At 36.0% G+C, this 19,052-nt stretch overlaps 1 protein-coding gene across 3 annotated transcripts in view; it reads right to left on the bottom strand.

Moving 5' to 3' along the window:
• RASA2 (RAS p21 protein activator 2) overlaps positions 1-19,052 on the bottom strand; it is a 144,632-nt gene that overhangs the window by 16,723 nt on the left and 108,857 nt on the right. For 2 of the 3 annotated variants that reach the window (XM_074191182.1, XM_074191181.1), the window contains 5 exons: positions 14,107-14,190; positions 13,656-13,733; positions 9,569-9,642; positions 8,895-9,001; positions 7,205-7,287 (listed from right to left, as the gene is read on the bottom strand). In XM_074191182.1, the coding sequence (XP_074047283.1) occupies positions 7,205-7,287; positions 8,895-9,001; positions 9,569-9,642; positions 13,656-13,733; positions 14,107-14,190 (426 nt within the window). Of the gene's footprint in view, positions 1-7,204; positions 7,288-8,891; positions 9,002-9,568; positions 9,643-13,655; positions 13,734-14,106; positions 14,191-19,052 lie in introns of all 3 variants that reach the window. The other variant, XM_074191180.1, reaches the window with a different exon arrangement.

Consider the following 19,052-nt stretch of genomic DNA (forward strand, 5'->3'; position numbering starts at 1 on the left):
TTATACTGAATAGTAATGATGATGATTGTTATTTTCTTAGTCTGATATTATTGGAAAGGTCTCTACTTTATCCTTCTTTGATACTTATTTTAAGGAAAATGCCTTTCATTCTTATCCTAAAGAGATTTTTTTTGGTTAACAAACAAAACAGAAACAGGTATCATGTCTTGTCAAAAGTCTTTTCTTCATCTATTCAGATAATCATTATTTTAACTGTTTTTGTTGCTAATATGACTAATTATATTTATAGTTTTCCTAATATGGAAGCAGCTCTGCATTCTTAGCATAAATCCAACCTGGTGATTGAATAAGATCTTATTCTTTACTAATATTCTATTAAAATTTTTTATATATTTTTAATATTCATCAGATATGCTGGTATAATCTAGGAGACTGTAAAGGCAGTTTATCACTATTAGGTTAATTATTTACTTTTTTTTAAAATCCAGAAGTTAACACTAAATAATATGGCCATTTCCATGTACAAAGATTTTACAACCAGAAATCAGAAGCTACCATATTCAGCTTGCTTCTCCTTTCAAATATGTAACAAATTCAACATATTACTTTTAAAACTGTCCTATTTGTTCACTTCTGTGTATTTATATATAGACATGTAGGTTTATATAGTATATATGTGTGTGTTTGTGTGTGTTTGTGTGTGTGTGTGTGTGTGTGTGTGTGTGTGTGTCCCGCCAACTCATCTTGGCAGCATTATCACAATATCTCATCTCCTTGCAACAGCCTGTCCCAAATTTGAAAGAAAAAAATCCTAGTTATTAAATATGCAAATTCAAGCAAGACAAAAACTTGATGCTTGTCATATCCAAAAATATGTGACTCAATTCAAGTGGTGGATAACATGTTTCATCATTGGTGCTGAAGAATAATCACAATTGGTCATTATATTAATCAGGGTTCTTAAATCTTTCTGGGTTGATTATTCCCCTTTTCTTCTTTTTCTTATGTTATATTACAATTAGTTTTTAGTATTTTTGATTAACAATCAAAACAAATGGTGATGGTGGACAGCCCTGCTTTTATCCCTAAATTTATAGGAAAATCTTCTAGTTTATGCCCTGATATATGCTGGTTCTTGGTTTTAAGTGGATATAATTTATCATACTAAGACAAAGTCTATTTCTGTGATTTTAAATATTTAAGTAAAAAAGAAAGGGGGAGTTTGTGGGGTGTGGGGGATAAAGGGTGTAGTCTATCAATTTTTTTTGCATTTTTTGTTATCATCATGATTTTATTCTTATTAATATGGTCTATCATGTTTATAGCATTTTTAACACTGAACTAATCCTATATTCCAGATATAAATGCCACCTGGTCATAGTGTATAATCATTTTGATATGCTGATACAATTTCTCTGCTAATAGTTTATTTAAAATTTTTGCATCAATAGTCATTGAGGACATATATTTATCATTTTTCTCCCTGGTCTATATAGCAAGGTAATATCTGTATTAAGAAATAATTTGGGAGGATCCTTTCTTTTCCTATTTTTATAGTTATATAGTATTGGAATCAATTTTCTTTGAATTTTTGATATGGCAGTAGCTTATGTAGCCATTTTTAAAACTAAATGTTACTAAATGGACATTAGAAAATACATTGCTTTAATACAAGAGAGAACATAGATTGTTTAAGGAACAAAATGGAATTTAGGTTCAAAAGACTACTTCTGGCAGAAAGGATCTAGAAAGATTTTCTGGAATAGCTAGCTCCAGGGCCTGGCCTTGAAACCTGAAGATTTAAATGGGCAGATATAGATGGTGCAAGATGGCAGAAGCATCCAAGATGAGCTGCAGCTGATAGTCCAATTTGACTAGAATGGAGACTGTAATAAAGGGAGCAGTTTGAAAAAGACTGGGAGAATAGTTTGGCTACATAAAGTGGAAGGCCTTTGTGCATTTTTGCTATAATTATGATTTTATTCTTATTAATATGGTCTATCATGTTTACAGCATTTCTAACACTGAACTAATCCTACATTCCAGATATAAATGTCAAGCTTTCTGCAAGACATTCTTCAATGTCATTTTGCTTTTTGTGAGGCCAGACAGCTTAAACTTTTCCATCATCCTTTTCCTGATAATGTCTTACACTTTACTTTATATTCTGTACTGTTGGCTTTGCCTCTGTAAGTTACCGTGTCTGTCTCTCTCTGTCAAGAAAGAGGAAGTATTTGTTGGGTATAGCCATAGATATATAAGAAACTGATTCAAATTTATAAGAAACAGGATCATGCCCCACTGAATTGATGCAGAGTGAAGGAGAACTAGAAAAGCAATTTATATTATAAAATTATGATTATTAATTTATACTATATTATAAAAAAGAACAATTTTGAGAATTTTTATACAATGGCAAAGAATGAAAACAACAGAATGAGGAGAATAATTTTTATAACTACAACATGGTAAAAATTACTTTGAAAACTGTCAGAATTGTGCTATCCATTTACAGACCTTAGATTTAGCGTGCAGAATGAGAACCATGTATATATTTGCAAAGAGCCAATAAGGAAATTTATTTTGCTTGACCCTGTATTTTTGTTACAAAAAAAATTTTTTTAGTGGAATGGGAAAATAAATTCCTCTTAAATTTTTAAAAATAGAGAGGCAGGAGAGATGTGCTAGAGATGTGAAATTTTGCATACATTTTTAGATGATGTCACTGTCTTACTAGTTTTACTTAACTATTATCATTGTAAGAGATCTCTCAAAAAGAGGAGTGATCTGTAATGTACGAAATGTAAAAACAAAACACAGCAATACAACTTTAATAAAAAGAGAGAGGGGTATTCACAAGGGTAGGAGAAAAACCAGGAAAGAGCAGTTCTATGAAAGTCAAGAGAGGAGTGAGCATCAAGAAGGAGAAATAAAAAGGGCCAAGGAAAACAATGTGACTGTTTGACAATTAGGAGGTCATGGGTAATCTTGGAATTAGCAGTGCTTTAGGAGAATGTAAGCTCCTTAAGAGCAGGGGCTATTTCATTTTTGTCTAGCAATTAACTGGTGTTTAATAAATACTTTTTGATTTATTTCAATTACAAAATTCCAGTTTCATACTGGCTATACATAGAGGTTATCTTTGTGGAGAAAGAGTAAAGTACAGAATTACTCATCATCAGAAACAGTCACTAGGTGATGAATTCTTTGATTGTGGCAACTCTAGGAATATATATCCTCCAAAGCAAGTTGACATATCTTGAAATGTTGTGACATTAATTTTAATATAGGTAGAGGGAATAATAGATTTGGGAACAAAATAAGATTTGGGAAGGGAAAGAGATGGAAAGCTTTTTCTGAGAGGAGTGTTAACAGTGATAGGATGAGACAATGCCTACAAAAAAAATCACACACACACAAAAAAAGTCAAATTGGTTGTAATTTAATGATAAGGAAATGACTAGTTTTCATTAGGGGCATCATTTTGGAATTAACTATCAGTAAATAGAGATTATCTGGCTAGAGCAAGAGAAAATTAACATTAACAATTTAAAAAAGAATAATGGTGAAAAGATAGACCCAACCTGAATCATTTAATTATAAACTGATGAATATGAATTGTGGGAAATAATTAGGGGGATATTGATTGCCATCATGTATGAGACAAAGTTAATCTAAGCTAAGAAGGCAAAATGAAGTCTGGAAATGGCTCTACCCAACAAATACTTCCTCTTTCTTGACAGAGAGACAGACACGGTAACTTACAGAGGCAAAGCCAACAGTACAGAATATAACATCAAGTGTAAGACATTATCAGGAAAAGGATGATGGAAAAGTTTAAGCTGTCTGGCCTCACAAAAAGCAAAAGGACATTGAAGAACGTCTTGCAGAAAGCTTGGCGTGAGACCTAACTGAGCCAGACCATTCTGAAAACACTGACAGGGAAACTGGAGGAACAGATGTAGCTGTGAAGCTGAACAGATGGCGCAGGACTTCTTTAGTTCTGACACGGGAACTGTCTTGTGGATGGTAACATCTGCATCTTCTTGGAAGCAAGTAAAAATAGACTTTGGTCTCCCCTGGACCTGCTGGGGAGACACACTGCGGCAGGGATAAAGAATGGTGGAGCTGAGAGAAACTGAGGATTAAGCACTAGTACAACCTAAGGGTGGAAGACATAAAAGCTCAAATGGACAGGGAGGAATCCAGGCTCTCCAAGATCCACTCAAGCCAATGAGGTGACTCCTGTTTCTTAAAGGCCATCCAGGTCACACCGCCTGCCAAGCACTGGACTATGGGTAGAATGCCAGTCTTCATCTTCAAGGAGCCCCGTGCTACTGGGGGGAAGAGCAGACCAACAACTGTGTACCACAAAAGATCACCCCAAGAAAGAGCACTTGCTCGGGGCCTCATACTGAAGCTGAGACTTGAAGGGACAGAAGCTCGGGCCTGGGGGAAGGCCGGGCACAGTGAAGGCAGGAGAGAGAAGAGCGTTTTGTGTGTAGGGCTGGGAGGAGTCTAAAGTATGTGCAGGGGAAGAAGGGGCAAGGAAGGAGACACAGGAAAGGGTCGAGAAGGAACGGCTTTCAATGTCCAACAGAGGAGTTTGAAACTGGAGGTAATAGAGAACAGGAGCAATTTTTTGAGTTGGGTTTGGGGAAGGTGGGGGTGGTGATCTGGTCAGATCTTCTTTTAGGAAGATCAGTCTGACATTTAAGTGGACATGGAGTGAGGAGAGACTTAAAGCAGAGCCCAACCAATCAGCTAGTGGACCATGGTGGAAGCTGTGTCAGAGAAGAGAATAGGAGAGATACAAAAGATATTGGGTACAAATCAACAGGATTTGGCAAAAGGTCAAAGAAGGTTAGAGACTGAGGAGTCTAGAAAATGTTCCACAGAAAAGAACTAAATCAGGTGCTGAAAACATTCATGGAAATTCAAAACTGGGTGAATGGGAGACTGGTGGTATAATAATAAGGAAGTTTTGAAGAAGAGAGGGTTGGGGGGGGGGTTAATTTTGTTGAGTCTGTCAGTTTGAGATGATTGAGCGGAAATTGGAGATAAGGAAGGCTTAGGGCTGGATAAATAAATTTAGGAATCATTAGCATAGAGATGAAAGTTTAATTTATGGGAACTGATAAGGGTATAGAAGGAGAACTGATAATAGTATAGGAACTGATAATAGTATAGAACGAGAAATAGTATAGAAGAAGAAATGAGGGCCTAGGAATGAGCCTTGGGAGATACCTGTGGAATAGTGGGTAGATCTATCAATAAAGTCAGAAAAGAAGGAGCAAGAATATCCATCAGATAAGCAGGAAAAGAAGGACAGAGTAGTGGAATGAAGCCTACAGGAGAGAGAGTAGCATCAAGGAGAAGTGGGTGATCAACAATATCAGAGGCTGCAGAGGAGTCAAGAAGTATGAGGACTGAGGAAAGCTCTTTAGATCAGGTAAACTTGGAATACAGGAGTCTCAGTTGAATGATGAGGCTGGAAACCAAACCAGTGAGAGGTTAACAGTAAAAAGAAATGAAGTGGGGAGCAGCTAGGTGGTGCAGTGGATAGATCACCAGCCCCGGAGTCAGGAGGATCTGAATTCAAAACCGGCCTCAGATGCTTAATAATTACCTAGATGTATGATCTTCCGCAAATCACTTAACCCCACTGTCTTCCAAAAACTAAAAAAAAAAAATAAAAAAATAAAAAAAGCGAAGTGGAGGTGACTATCATGGTCTGCCTTCTCAGAGAGATATGGTACCTAGTGCATATGGATGGATCGAAGGGGCTGGATTGGTGGCGAGGAATGGAGGAAATGGAGGTTGAAAACTGGGGGGATTTGGCTCTATAGACAGCAGGAAAAGTGTCCAAAAGTTTGAAGATTAGTGAGACTATAGGAACACTCAAAGGGGTCAACATGCTGGAAGAAGGCACTTGTGCGTGTCCAAGGTTTTGCCTTGCCAAAAAGAATAGTAACCTCCTCACGTGAGACAAGGGTGAAGGAAGAGGAAGTAGCAGAAGGCAGGCAGATGATGGGAGATGAGGAGGAGGAAGGGAGAAAAAGAAACTCTTGGAGAAAGACTTCAGTTAGTTTTTTGGAAACTGTAGGAGTGAGAATCACGGGAGACCTGGAGAGAGATGAAAAGATCTGGAGAATTCATTGCATAATGAATTGTTGTTTTACTGTGATGGCAATGCCTTGATGGGGGTCAAGAAGAGATTGTTACATAAAACTGTAGCGGTCTCTTCCAATTTATTGTGAAGACAACAGATGATGGGAACAGTCTAAGATGGGGGTTGGCACCTGGATGAGGTTGCAGAGGATTTGAGAAGAAAAGTGTTGAGCTGAACACATTCCCTCAAGAATCAAGATGAGGAAGAAGAGTGTAGTTAATGCAGGGGCGCTGGCCTGGCAAAGAATGAGGGTTAGAGAGAGTGGAGGTCCAAGTGAGGACCAACACAGACTGATGGGAAAATGGGATGGCAAAAGTAGTCATCAGATAAAGGAATTTCCAAGTTCATCAATTGGGGAGGGGAGAGAATGGCAAGAACAAGCGTATGAGTACCTGAGAAGCAGTAGGAGGAGAGATGGATGAGATTGCAGTGTCTGAGCACCCTTCAGCATGGATGAACATCCTGGGTGATAACCAGGGACTGAATGGGGCTCTAACAAGAGAGGCTCCCTGGGGTAGAGGGAGCATGCAGGAAACAATATTCAGAAAGGAGAGGCCCACACTTCAAGTTGGAGGGGATGGCACCATTTGGAGGTGATGCTAAGGTCTAACAGGGGAGCTGAGGTTTAAGAAGGATGGACTGGGAGGCTGGGAGCCCAAGATAACTATGTGTGTTCAGTAATCATCTCCTCTGGGGAAGATTCTTAACTTTTCTTATGCCATCGATCTCTTCTCAGAATGCTTTTAAAGACAACAAATAAAAAGAATAAAACTTCAAAGGAAACCCAGACCAAGTTCATGGACTCCCAGTGAGGAGCCCTCGATGTGCTCTGGTGTTTTGCACAGATTTGACACATGGCCTGGTCACGAGCTAGAATGGGAAACCCAGGTCTTCTGATACCCAATTGAGCACCCTTTCATTTGACTATGATCAGTACACAGAGGATACCACATGCATCATAGATTGCCAAAGCAGCAACATTCTTTGAACAATTCTTATATCTACCTTGTTGAAAATGCCAATGACTAAAGGGCCACTTAATGAAAGGAAACATTTACTTGTATAACTCACATTTTTTTTGTTAAAAGAGCTTTCTTCCAGTTTTTCTACAGCAAGAATGCTCCTGATTGGAATGGTATAAATGGCATCCTTGCCTAAAAAAATGAAATGGATATACATAAATGAATTGAAATAATCCTGAAAAACAAAAATGAGAACCAATTTGAATAGAAAGTAGACAAAACAATAAACATCACTTGTTACATATTCTTTTTCATTACAGGCTTAACTAATATGTGTTCTTTTCAATTTTTAGTTGATATCCCATATTCAAAAGGAATAACCAAAATTATAATTTAATATGTCATAATTGTTTTAATTTAATTGCACATTTCATGGTTAGATAAAAGAGAATGTGTATGTAAACTTATATATACAGACACACAGAGTCCTACTCTAATGTCTCATCATGAGATCTCAGGTGGGTTTTTGAAGGCTCCATCACTATAGTACAAACTACAGCCTCTGTGGCCCACTACCATGTTGAAAAGGCTTTAAACACCAGATACATGAATTTGTATGTCTGTCATCTAAAGACCAATAGAGCTAAGTACAAGGCTCATCACTGAGGAAGTTTGATCAACTGATTAAAATCACTATGATCTATGCTGGTGCTGACAGTGATTGCATCAATGAGCAGAACAACTAAAACATTATCAATTATAACCATACAGCACTAGCAATAAATCCAGAAGTGGGAAAAATGTAAAGAATAGAGGGTACATGGAAATAAACAAACATCTTAAAAAGTTATCTTATTCAGGATAATATGTACTAAAAACAAACAAACCTAAATTGTAAATGGAGTTTATGAGAAGATAATTTAATCTTGCTTGCATTTTTGAATGTTTCCTTTAATTGATAGTTATTATACATAAAATTAATTTTTTAAAATGACCCATTTACAAGTGGGTATAAGTGTATATTTTTGATTATTCATTCACTCATGTTTGACTCTCTGCGACCCCAAGAACTACAGTATGCCAGGCCCCTCTACTCTTTAGGACCTCTTGAGGTATGTCCAAGTTCATGTGTGTTGCATTTGTGTGTATAAGTATAAATGTACATATATACATGTTTGAATACAATTTATATACAAATTGTTACATGAGGTTTTTTTTTTTTGTTTGCTTTTGTTTTTGCAAGGCAATGGGGCTAAGTGGCCTGCCCAAGGCCACACAGCTAGGCAATTATTAAGTGTCTGAGGCCGGATTTGAACTCAGGTACTCCTGACTCCAGGGCCAGTTCTCTATCTACTGTGCCACCTAACCACCCCTAAGTGAGTTTTTTTAATAAAAACTTAAAAAATTGCTATTTTCAAAGCACTACATCTTGGGTTTTTTTTTTTATATTATTCAGTCACTTCATTTGGGTCCAACTCTTTCTGACCCCATTCTGATGTTTTCTTGGTACAGACAGTGGAATGGTTTGCTATTTCTTTCTTCATTCTATGGTTGAGAAACTGAGGCAAATAGGAGTGAAGTGCCTTGCCTAGGGTCAGTTACCTAAGGTCTTAGGCCAGAATTGAACTCAGCTATTCCTGACTCCAAATTCATACTCAATCCTTTGCTGTCCTTCTTGTTCCTGAGCAGACCAGCACGGTTTTATTTGCACTAGAGGCATGAAAGAGCCATAAACAAGTAAGAAAAGATTCAAGTAAAAACCATCAAAATACACCGCAATACAGAGTAAGCACAACTACCTGGTTGCTTGTGGTAGGTCAGTTCTCTGCTTGTGAGGCAGAACCATCGCTTCTTGAAATTTTTTTTTCCAATCCGATTTCTTCCCTGAGCTCTTTTGTACATTTCTCTATTGAAACAATGCAGATATGCATTCAGGCTCTGACTCTCTTGGATAATTCAATATCAATATACAGTAATACTGTCCCTTACATTTTAACTTGAACAGCTGCATATCTATGAAAATTTCAGAAGACTATCTTCATCCTATCTCACATAAATTGAATTTTGCATTTGAGTATTAAGGCATAAGATCTTTATGATTTTAGACTTATACTTATGTTACAAAGCACAAAAGGGTTGGCTGAGTGCTTCGGGATTAAAGATCAATTGCAAATCAATTTAGTAAAAATATCAAGCACTACCACCAACCCTTCTATTTGTTCAGTAATTTAAACTTTTAAAAAGACAATGAAATAGGCAAGAAATGTATTATTCACACATGAGACAGATGAAGAAACTGAGACAGAGTCACATAAATTTAGTTAAAATAATACAGATATAGTCAGTACCAGACTTGGATGGGACCAAATTTAAAAAGGCTTTTGGCTCCCACCAGCAATAGAATATGAAGCTTAAGATCTTTACTGTAACATGACTTAAAAAAAATCTATTTTTATAAATTTGATTAAATTACCCTTCTTTTAGGTGTACCGGCTCACTCATACCACTGGGTTCTTTACTTTCAGTAGATGAAATTTCTTCCAAAAACTAAGTGAAGAGGAAAAAAAAAAGAGTTTAACATAAAAATCACTTATATAACGTTACATTATAAAACAAAGTCAACCTATTTCTCAAATTCAACTTATAACCTGACTTACTTCAGTATAAAGGTAAAACTACTAGTTAATAGAAATTTAATAAAGATTGCATAGCACAAAGGTCCACAATTTATATCCTCCAAAACTTAATTTTTAATGGGAAAATGTATCCTGCCCTATGGCAAGAAGGAAATATAGTGATTTAGGTCAATACTAATGTTCTATACAGATCATTACTACAGTTATAGCCAAACTGGTTTATCAAGTGAAATGGAGCTGTGTAGTCAGGAACCAATGGCCACCTAGATTCCAGAGAGAAAAGAACATTGAGAATTTTTTTTTCCTGAGTCAGGAATTTAAGAAGAGGGAAAGAGTAGCTTTAGGGAGCAGTTCTTATTGTGGCATCCAAAGGAACTCCTACAATCTTGGGGGCTATTGGCATGTCCCCAAGATAAGTTGACCCATATCAAATTTGACAGAACTATCAGTTTTAGGGCTGGAGGTTACACAATACAATATCTTCATTTTAGAACTAGGAAGCAGAAGACTGGAAAAGTAAAGCCACTTCTTCATGGTGACAATAATTGTAGATAAGAGGCAGAGCTTGACACCTAACCCAGTATCCTTTCATTATGTTACCCTCTCTATTATTTTCTACCTATTTAAGGCTATATAAGACTTTTCAACACAGATCCTCTCCAATAAATTCCTGGGTTCCTTCCCATGGATCCTTCTTGCTCCTTTGAATGGAATCTTTTAGAATTAGCAAGGGCATTGAAAGAGAAAAAGATAAAAGATCCTTGTGAATTTGGGGATCTAAGTCCTTGTGAATATGTAATCAGGGAAAATTAGAGAGCTTTTTCCAAGTAATCACCTCATTTCACAGCAACCCACAAATGACCACTAAACAGCAAAGAGAGTCAAGGACTAAGCTTCCCAACCTCAGCCTCCTAGCAATGATGATGACTTAGGTAACTAAAATTTAGAACATTCTTCAGATATTCTTCTCCTTAAGGGCAGAATTTCTCCATAGACTATAAAGAGTTGATAGTCAGAGATATTAAAAGAAGGATGGAACAGTGTGAAAGAAGGCATAAAACTAGAAGAGCAGGAATTAGTTACTTCATGACTGAAGGCCTGACACCTACCAGCTAAGTTGTGCCAGTGAAAAATCAGACACCAGAATTCATTACATTTTGCAATTTCTAGTACTGTATATAGCCTGTCTTAACCAATAACTATGCAGAATACTAGCATATCTGACTAAAAATAATCTTACAAAATCCAGGAGATAAGAACAAAATTTGAGACTGGAGGTGAAGTATAGTAACACTCAATGAGAATGTGAGTGGGTGACTCAAGGCAGAGAGAGAGAACAAGACTAAACTCCTACCATTCTTAAATCTTTTCTAGACTGACATTATAAACTGCATATTTTGATTATAATAGCATATGTTCAGCCACAGCCAACTTCAGAAAAAACAGTTTCTGGCACACCAGCAGCCAGACAACACAGGGCAAAAAAAAAAAAGGACCATATTTTTAAAACAAAAGATAGTGAATCATAATCTTGCCAACATAAGTCAGCCCACGATGTCCTATTAATGTTTCAGCAATGTCCTAGGAATAAAAGGACAGCTTAGCTTTGCCTGGTCTTTTGAAATAAGAGAGAATTTATTTTCAAAAGCCTCAATGGCTAGCATTCTTAGCTTTAAAAAACCCCCATCATTTTTTCGTTGTTGTTGTTTTGAAAGGAACCCTACCAGTTTCGTCTTACTATTATCATTTTTTTTTTTAGGTTTTTGCAAGGCAAACGGGGTTAAGTGGCTTGCCCAAAGCCACACGGCTAGGTAATTATTAAGTGTCTGAGACCGGATTTGAACCCAGGTACTCCTGACTCCAGGGCCGGTGCTTTATCCACTGCGCCACCTAGCCGCCCCTTACTATCATCATTTTCTTCTGCTTCGGAGGATGACATGCTGGCAACACTCAAAAAACAGCCTTTAGAGTAATAGAACTTCTTACCTTGAGAGGTATAAAAAACATATACATATAATTCTATGAATAAAAACACCAAAAATAATTTCTTCACAGTTTCAAAAATAGGAGTCAGAATCACATTGAGCCCATAACTAAACAAGAATATGATCTTCAATAATTCCTCTCTCTCTCATTTTTTTCCCCACTTGAGCAAGTAACAAATCCCTGAGTCTTAACTACAGAACAAGTGGGTTATAGCAGATGGCCTCTGAGGTCAATGATTCTAAGAGGAACAAGTGATCATTTAGCTTTAATTGATATCTTTAAGAAGAGGATCCCATTAGTTCTTAGGGCAGTTTATTCCAATTTTACAAGCCTTAATTGACAGATTTTTCTTATGTCAGGTTAAAATGTGCCTCTTTGTGTCTTCTTAATTTCTACTCTCTGGAACCAAGGAGAATAAGTTTAGTCACTTCATGTGACAGTTCTTCAAACACTTGAAGACAGACACCCTCATGTTCCTTCAAACCCTCCCCCCCCAATCCAATAAAATTAGCTTCTCCTTAAACCAATGGCCACCTGGATTCCAGAGAGAAAAGAATACTGAGAATTTCTCTCAGTGAAATTTCCTCAGTCTTTCAATCAATTTGGATATAGTATGGCCCTGAGTCACTGGACATCCTGGTCACCCTTCTTTGATGATCCAACTGTTCTCAAAATGTGGCTCCCAGAGACCACATTCCAGATGTGGTCTGATATGACCAAGCAGACAGCAACAGGACCATCCGCATTCTTCATTCTGGACAATATACCTCCTCTTTCAATACCAGCTAAGTTACTTTTTGGCTGTCAATTCATACTTTTTGATACTTTCAGGCAGAGCTTTCTCAAAGAAATCAAGCCTTGTTTTTTCCCAATCTACATATTATTTTACATTTACTCTCATCAGATATTATCTTATTTGATCTGATCCATTGTTATGGCATGCTAAGATCTCCTGATACTGACTTTACCTTTTAATATATGTGCTAATCCCTCTGAGTTTTATGTCATCTATAAACGTGTCAAGCATATCACTAAGGCTTCACATTCAAGTTACTGAAGGCCCTGGAAATACTGCAGGCTTTTCTTCAAATTGATACCAAACCATCAATGACTCTCTCTTTGGGTCTGATTGTTTTGGTCTGACTTAATCTATTTCCTTCACCTCTCCCATCTTGTTCACAATGATAAAAGGATTTAAGGCTTCATCAAACAGTAAGACTAAACTTTTCCTCTGTGAATTTTCCAAGTATTATTAGTAAGATAAATTATGCCTAAAATCAGAGTTTTTTCCAAAATAAAAGCTTGAAATAGTAAGTATTCTTTCAATGCGTTTTCATAATAGTGACATACATTATTAATTATAATTTTTTCCTTTAACTTACCTTACTTAATATACATTGACTTTAAAAATAAGTATTATATATGAAAATAAAAGTAGACTCTTTAAAAATATCTTTAAGTAGGACTTTTCATTAAGTCAGACTAACACCTCTCTCATCCTTATTTATTCTATAATGGTGATGGTTCATTCATTCATTCATTCATTCATCCATTCATTCATTTCTGCCTGTACATCGAGACAATGGTGTGCAGGCTTCCACAGTTAAATGATTCATTCATTCATTCATTCATTCATTCATTCATGTTTGCCTGCACATCGAGACAATGGTGTGCAGGCTTCCACAGTTAAATGATTTATTGCTTGATAGTACAGAGAAAAAGCTGTTGGCTTTCATGCACTGTAGGGCTTTAAAGTTTAAAAAAGACATTAAATTTGGCTTTAACCCTGAGAACAACATGAAGTTTGGAGAAAATGATAAAAATGATCCACAGAAAAACTTTTTTTTGGTCTACTGAATTTAAGATATACTATTTTATTAATTCAAAAACTCATGGTAAAGAATTCTTAAATATTAACAGAGAACAATATTATCATACCTTTTTAACTGCTTCAATATACCTCTCTTCTTGAAACATTTTGAAAAACTCACACATGAATGTCTCTTTGAAACTTGACTAAGAAAGAAAACAAGATTTCTGTTAACTGAAGCCTAAATACATCAGTACAACATGATTCATGAACCAAGAAAAGGAGTCAAAAAGGCAACGGAAAGGGATGATTCTGAGGGAGGTCTGTTAAATGAATATAGCAAGCAGGTCTTATGATCCATTCATCTATCCTTTCAACAGATTTCTTCTACCTCTAAACTTTGAGATTTACTTTGGAGACCACAGTGAAGCTTTGCAAAGAGCTGGGTAGGGAAGGCACATACTAGAAGACTGTTGTGTTTGCAAGATGGGGGAAAGGATAAGAAGAAAAGGGTTTGTGGTGATGATGGCTACAGATTTGAAAATGGCTATATTAGACAGTTAAGATGATAATACTCACCTTGCTTTTAGACAGACTTCCCCAACTTCCCAAAGTCTGAATGGCTTTTGAGATGAGAGTTAATGTTCTAATTGTTTGTGCATCCTAAAGAATTTTCAAAAGAGGCAATTATTTTCCTGATAAGGTATCAATAAAATATACTTAATGCCAAAAGAAGACATGACAGATCAAGGAGCCTATTTTCCCCCCGCAAAGCAATAGGATTAAAAAAAAAAGTAGATACAATAAATCCAAGTCAATGATTCAGCTGAAAAGGAGATTATTTTGGGCTCAAGCCATAAACTGGAGAAATTACAAACTAAAGAGTTCTAGTAAAATATAAAAATTCTCCAAACAAAATCAGATTTAAAAGACAATTATTTAATCAATGGATACACATTAAGCACATTATTTGTTTACTTAAGTTTCTAATACATTATACTCATTTACTCATTTTCAGGATGTCCATCTTTACATCCTTTTCTATTTTTGTCTAAAAACAACCAGTTCATAAGCAGACTCTATTCAATGGTCTTACATATGTTTAATGATTTCCATGAAAATCATGACCAACTTTTCAAGTTGTAGCAATAAGACAAAAGAGAAATTAAAAAACTAAATATCAGCAAACAGAAATACCTTGGAAATTAACAGTGAATTTAAACGAGAGGAGGAGAGAAATCACAAAATCTAATAAGGAGGAATTAAAGGACCTTAAGAGTAGTTATTAAACATATCACATACATTATTGTGTGAGAATGTGTGTGTGCACATGTATGTGTCTCTGCTTACATCATCACTTAAATTTATTCACAAGATTCAATTTAATTCTTATCTTATTATTTACATAAAGTCACTGGAATTCTTATATATGCAAAGTTCTTCTTCAATACTCTGTCAAAACAATAAAATTCTTTAAAACTATTACAAGGCAATTTCAAAGCTGGCGTTAAACACAATATTCTATCTTAAGTTCAATTATCTTTCCTAAACAGAAGAATGAAGCCAAAGCCATCCTATGGTGGCATAATAAAATAAAAAAGAAATAAGACATGGAGTCAGATGGCTTGGCTAATAGGTATCAACCTTAGTGTTCTGTAATACACACCCCCACACCCTTCCATGGTTATTGTAGAGAAAAAGTGCAGGAGAAAATCATTATTCAAATTGTATAATACAGAAATGTGAGCTATTATTCTTCCCCAATTCAGGAAACTGTGATGAACCCTAATTGGTGATTGGCAATCCTCTTACTTATTTCTTGAAGATTTTCAGTTTACTACATTGCTTACATGGTCGGTTTTAAACTATTTTGTCACTGTTCTGTTCAAAAGACTACCTGTCTCCTTTAGTAAAAAGACTGAGCACATTTGATATTTTTCTTTCTCTTCACCTCAAAATAATTTCTTCCTTTGTCAAAAAAGCACCCCTCCTTTCAATGACAACTCTACCCATGTCCCCAAACCATGAGATCTTTGTTTTCTCTAGTATCTATATATAGTCTCTGCTTTTCCACTGATTATCTTTTAATAAATACATGATAGTTTTTCCTGTTTGAAAAAACTTTAGTTTAACTGTGTCCTTCCTTTGCTCCCTCCACCCCCCCCCAACAAAAATGACAATTTTGGAGTTTAGTTTTATTACCAAATTTCTCGTGGTTCACTATATTATATCCTTTGTTTCTTTAATATCCCATTATTTCTCAGTCCCCAGTAATACAGCTTTTGACACACCCCCAATTTTTTCCTGAAACTGCTTTTTCAAAGGTTACCAATGATCTCCTAATCAAGAAATCCAATGAACTATTCTCACTCCTAATATATCCTGAGCTCTCTGCCATGTGCAACAATCTTGTTGATTCTATCACCTTTGAGATTCTTTCCTCTTTGGCTTCTCTCTTAGCTAAAATGCTGATCAGCCACTTCCTACAACCATCAATGTCCAAATGACTATTTATCCTCTTCCTCTTCCTCATCTCTCTCTAAACTCAGGGCCATCAAACCTCATGGCTGAAATCTCAGTGGAACTACTCTGTTCTTATTTTCTCTACCCTTTAGAGCAGGTGTGTTTAGCCTGTGGCCTGCAGGCTACACACAGGCCCTCAAAGTTCATTCTTTATTACTTATTACATTTTATCACTGTACTCATTGGTAATATGGGTTACATTGTCGTTATAAATAGACATTAAATTTATATTGTGGCCCATGACAAGTTTTGTTAGTCACCCATGCTTAAGAGGGAACTTTGGCTTACAACCCTCCCTTCTTAGAGTCATTCTTAAATTAGTTCAAGTATTTTACTTGGGCAGGTTAACTAAAACTTAATGTGCAACTGCATTTTTGAGAAAGTGGAAACTACATATTGTACACAGAAACTTTGATATTTTTGCCAAGGCAACATGATTATATACTAGAAAATTGCTGAAAGAGTATCTGTTTCCAGCTGTGCCCTTTGTTGCCCTGACCTATTGGTGTGGTGTACCGCCAGTCAGCAGGGACGCTCCCAATCCACCAAGCGCCAGATCCAGGGTACAGGAGCAGGTCACTTCAGTTTTGATCTAAGATTCGGTCTGTGGCGTCATACACCTCCATCAGAATATCTGGTCAATGCATTTTTTGAGGTACCAGCAATACCACCATAAAACAAAACCAATTGTCTTTTTCATGAAAGGTTATAAAAAAAGATGTAATGGTAGAGTGGAAAATGAATATATCTCTTGCAAAGAGGAGAATAAAAACAACATAACCACAACTGCAAAGAAATTTAGGCCCCATTGTCATAAAATTCCAAAGCTGAGTGAAGAATAAAAAGGGTACCCATCTGTGTTTGGGTGCTATCATATAAACTATATCCACTGAGAGGATCTTCAATTCCTCTCCTTTGAGCCTCATCTTCACTCTTTTCCTTCTTCCCTTTGTTTTCAGGAGCCAGGAAGGCTTTCTTCTTGGCCCAAGGTAAGTCAGATTCAGTATTTGAGTCCAGAATCTCATTTTGACTGGAGACTTGCTCCATTCTCATTCTGATTCATTTTCTCTTTTTATTTTTCAATCTTTCTCTCTGCTGATTGCTTCATTCTAAAAAAGCAGTCTTCTTAACTCTTCTTCCCTTCAATGCTAAACTTATCAAAAGAGCAGTCTAGTCCTATTGCATAAACTTCACTAGCCTTGCAATCTTAACTTCAGTTTCTTAGCACTCTTGAATCTGTATCTTCCAAAGGAAATGATAACCACCTGAGCTTTTAGGATTCGACAAACTTGCTCCCTACCAGGCTCCTCCTCAGATCCTTTGTGGGGTCCTCTTCCTTCTTGGTCTCCCAAGTGAGATTCCCTCCAGATTCTACTCTGAATCTCAATCTCTCACATAAATATGTAGACACATGTATGTGTGGAAAAACACTCACTTTGCTTTGACAATTTTTTTCATTCACTCTCATGGTTTCAATGATCAGTTCTATGCAGATGACTTCAAAACCTCATAATTCAGTTTTTTCTGTAAATTCTTGTTGCAAACTGCCTTGTGGGGTCAGCTCCACCTGGCTAGTTCCTCAAACTTAAAATGTCCAAAGGTGAATGTATTTCTCAAAAAAACCCGTCATTCCTAATTTCTTACTTCTTTTGAAGGCATTAAGAAAAATACTGGTAGCGATATTTTTGTTTTTCCTCCTCTCCAATTCATGTCCAATCAGCTACCACATCTAACTATCTATCCCAACTTCAGGATATTTTGGACATCTATGCCCTCTTCATTTGCACTATTTCCACACTTGATGAGCTCTAAACAACTCTTACTATGACCTCCTAATTGCTCTCCTTGCCTATAGTGTCTTCTTTCTAATTCCCTCATAAGGTGTGAAACTACCTACGCTCCTAATATGGAAGCCTTACTCTATCACTCTTTTAACTGGTTTCTCATTGCATGGAAAATAAAATACAAACTCCTTAGTTTGACATTCAAGGTCCTCTAGACTTGAACTTGATTTACTTTTTCGGCAGTCTTTCACTCTGCTCATCTTCAGACACAAGACTTTACAACTAAATTGGACAACTAGCTATTCCTCAACTTTATCTTGTTCTCCACTGCCTCATGCAAGCTGTCCAGATTGCCTTCCCTTCACTTCTGCCTACTGGTATACTCCTTTCAAAGGCCAGTTCAATTCCAGGTGTCAATTCCTCCATGAAGTCTTTTGTGATGTCTCAGTGAAAGTGACCTGCCCCCATCAAATTTTCTTATAGCATTTTGAATATTCCCTTTTTTCCCTTGACTATTTTTTTAACCTTGTCTTATGTTTCTTTGCACATAATGTCTTGTTCTACCAATACTATAAGCTCTTTGGAGAAAGACTTTCATTTTTCACCTTAGTATATAAATCTACTGGATTAAACTAAATTACATATAAATTAGCAGAGAGCAGAAGTAGGCTGTATTACACAAGGAATAAAAACACACAAAAGCTAATGTAAATGGAAAGTAGATGTGACAGAGTTAAATAATGTTTAGATCATGTGATAGCTCCAAAATATACATTTAAATGTGGTGTTAATATTATATCTGACAAAGAAAACCCTATAAGTTTTTAAAAAGTAAAGAATTTCTTACAGTTTAGAAAAACTCTTAGTTTTATATAACCATTTATTTATCATATTTTGCATCTTTACACTTGAGAGGAAATCCTAAGAATTTAATATTGTGATAAAAAATGTGATAGAAAAATTGAAAACTAATTAAAACACAGGTATAATGCTCAACAAAGTATTTTATCCATAATGATAGTTCCTAGACTTTTAATGAATAGCTATAAAATGAAACAAAAAGACAATTGTCAGTTTTTACTAAATAGCTTTAAAAATATAGCAAATATTAAAATAATGAATTGCTCCAAAATACAACCAAAGAAATTAGTTCACTCTGACTTCTCTTTCTTTACTCTAATGAATGTGAGTAAAATAGAAGTAAAGTTTGAACAGAAG

This window comes from Macrotis lagotis, chromosome 6, assembly GCF_037893015.1.
Source record: "Macrotis lagotis isolate mMagLag1 chromosome 6, bilby.v1.9.chrom.fasta, whole genome shotgun sequence".
Classification (NCBI taxonomy): Eukaryota; Metazoa; Chordata; class Mammalia; order Peramelemorphia; family Peramelidae; genus Macrotis; species Macrotis lagotis.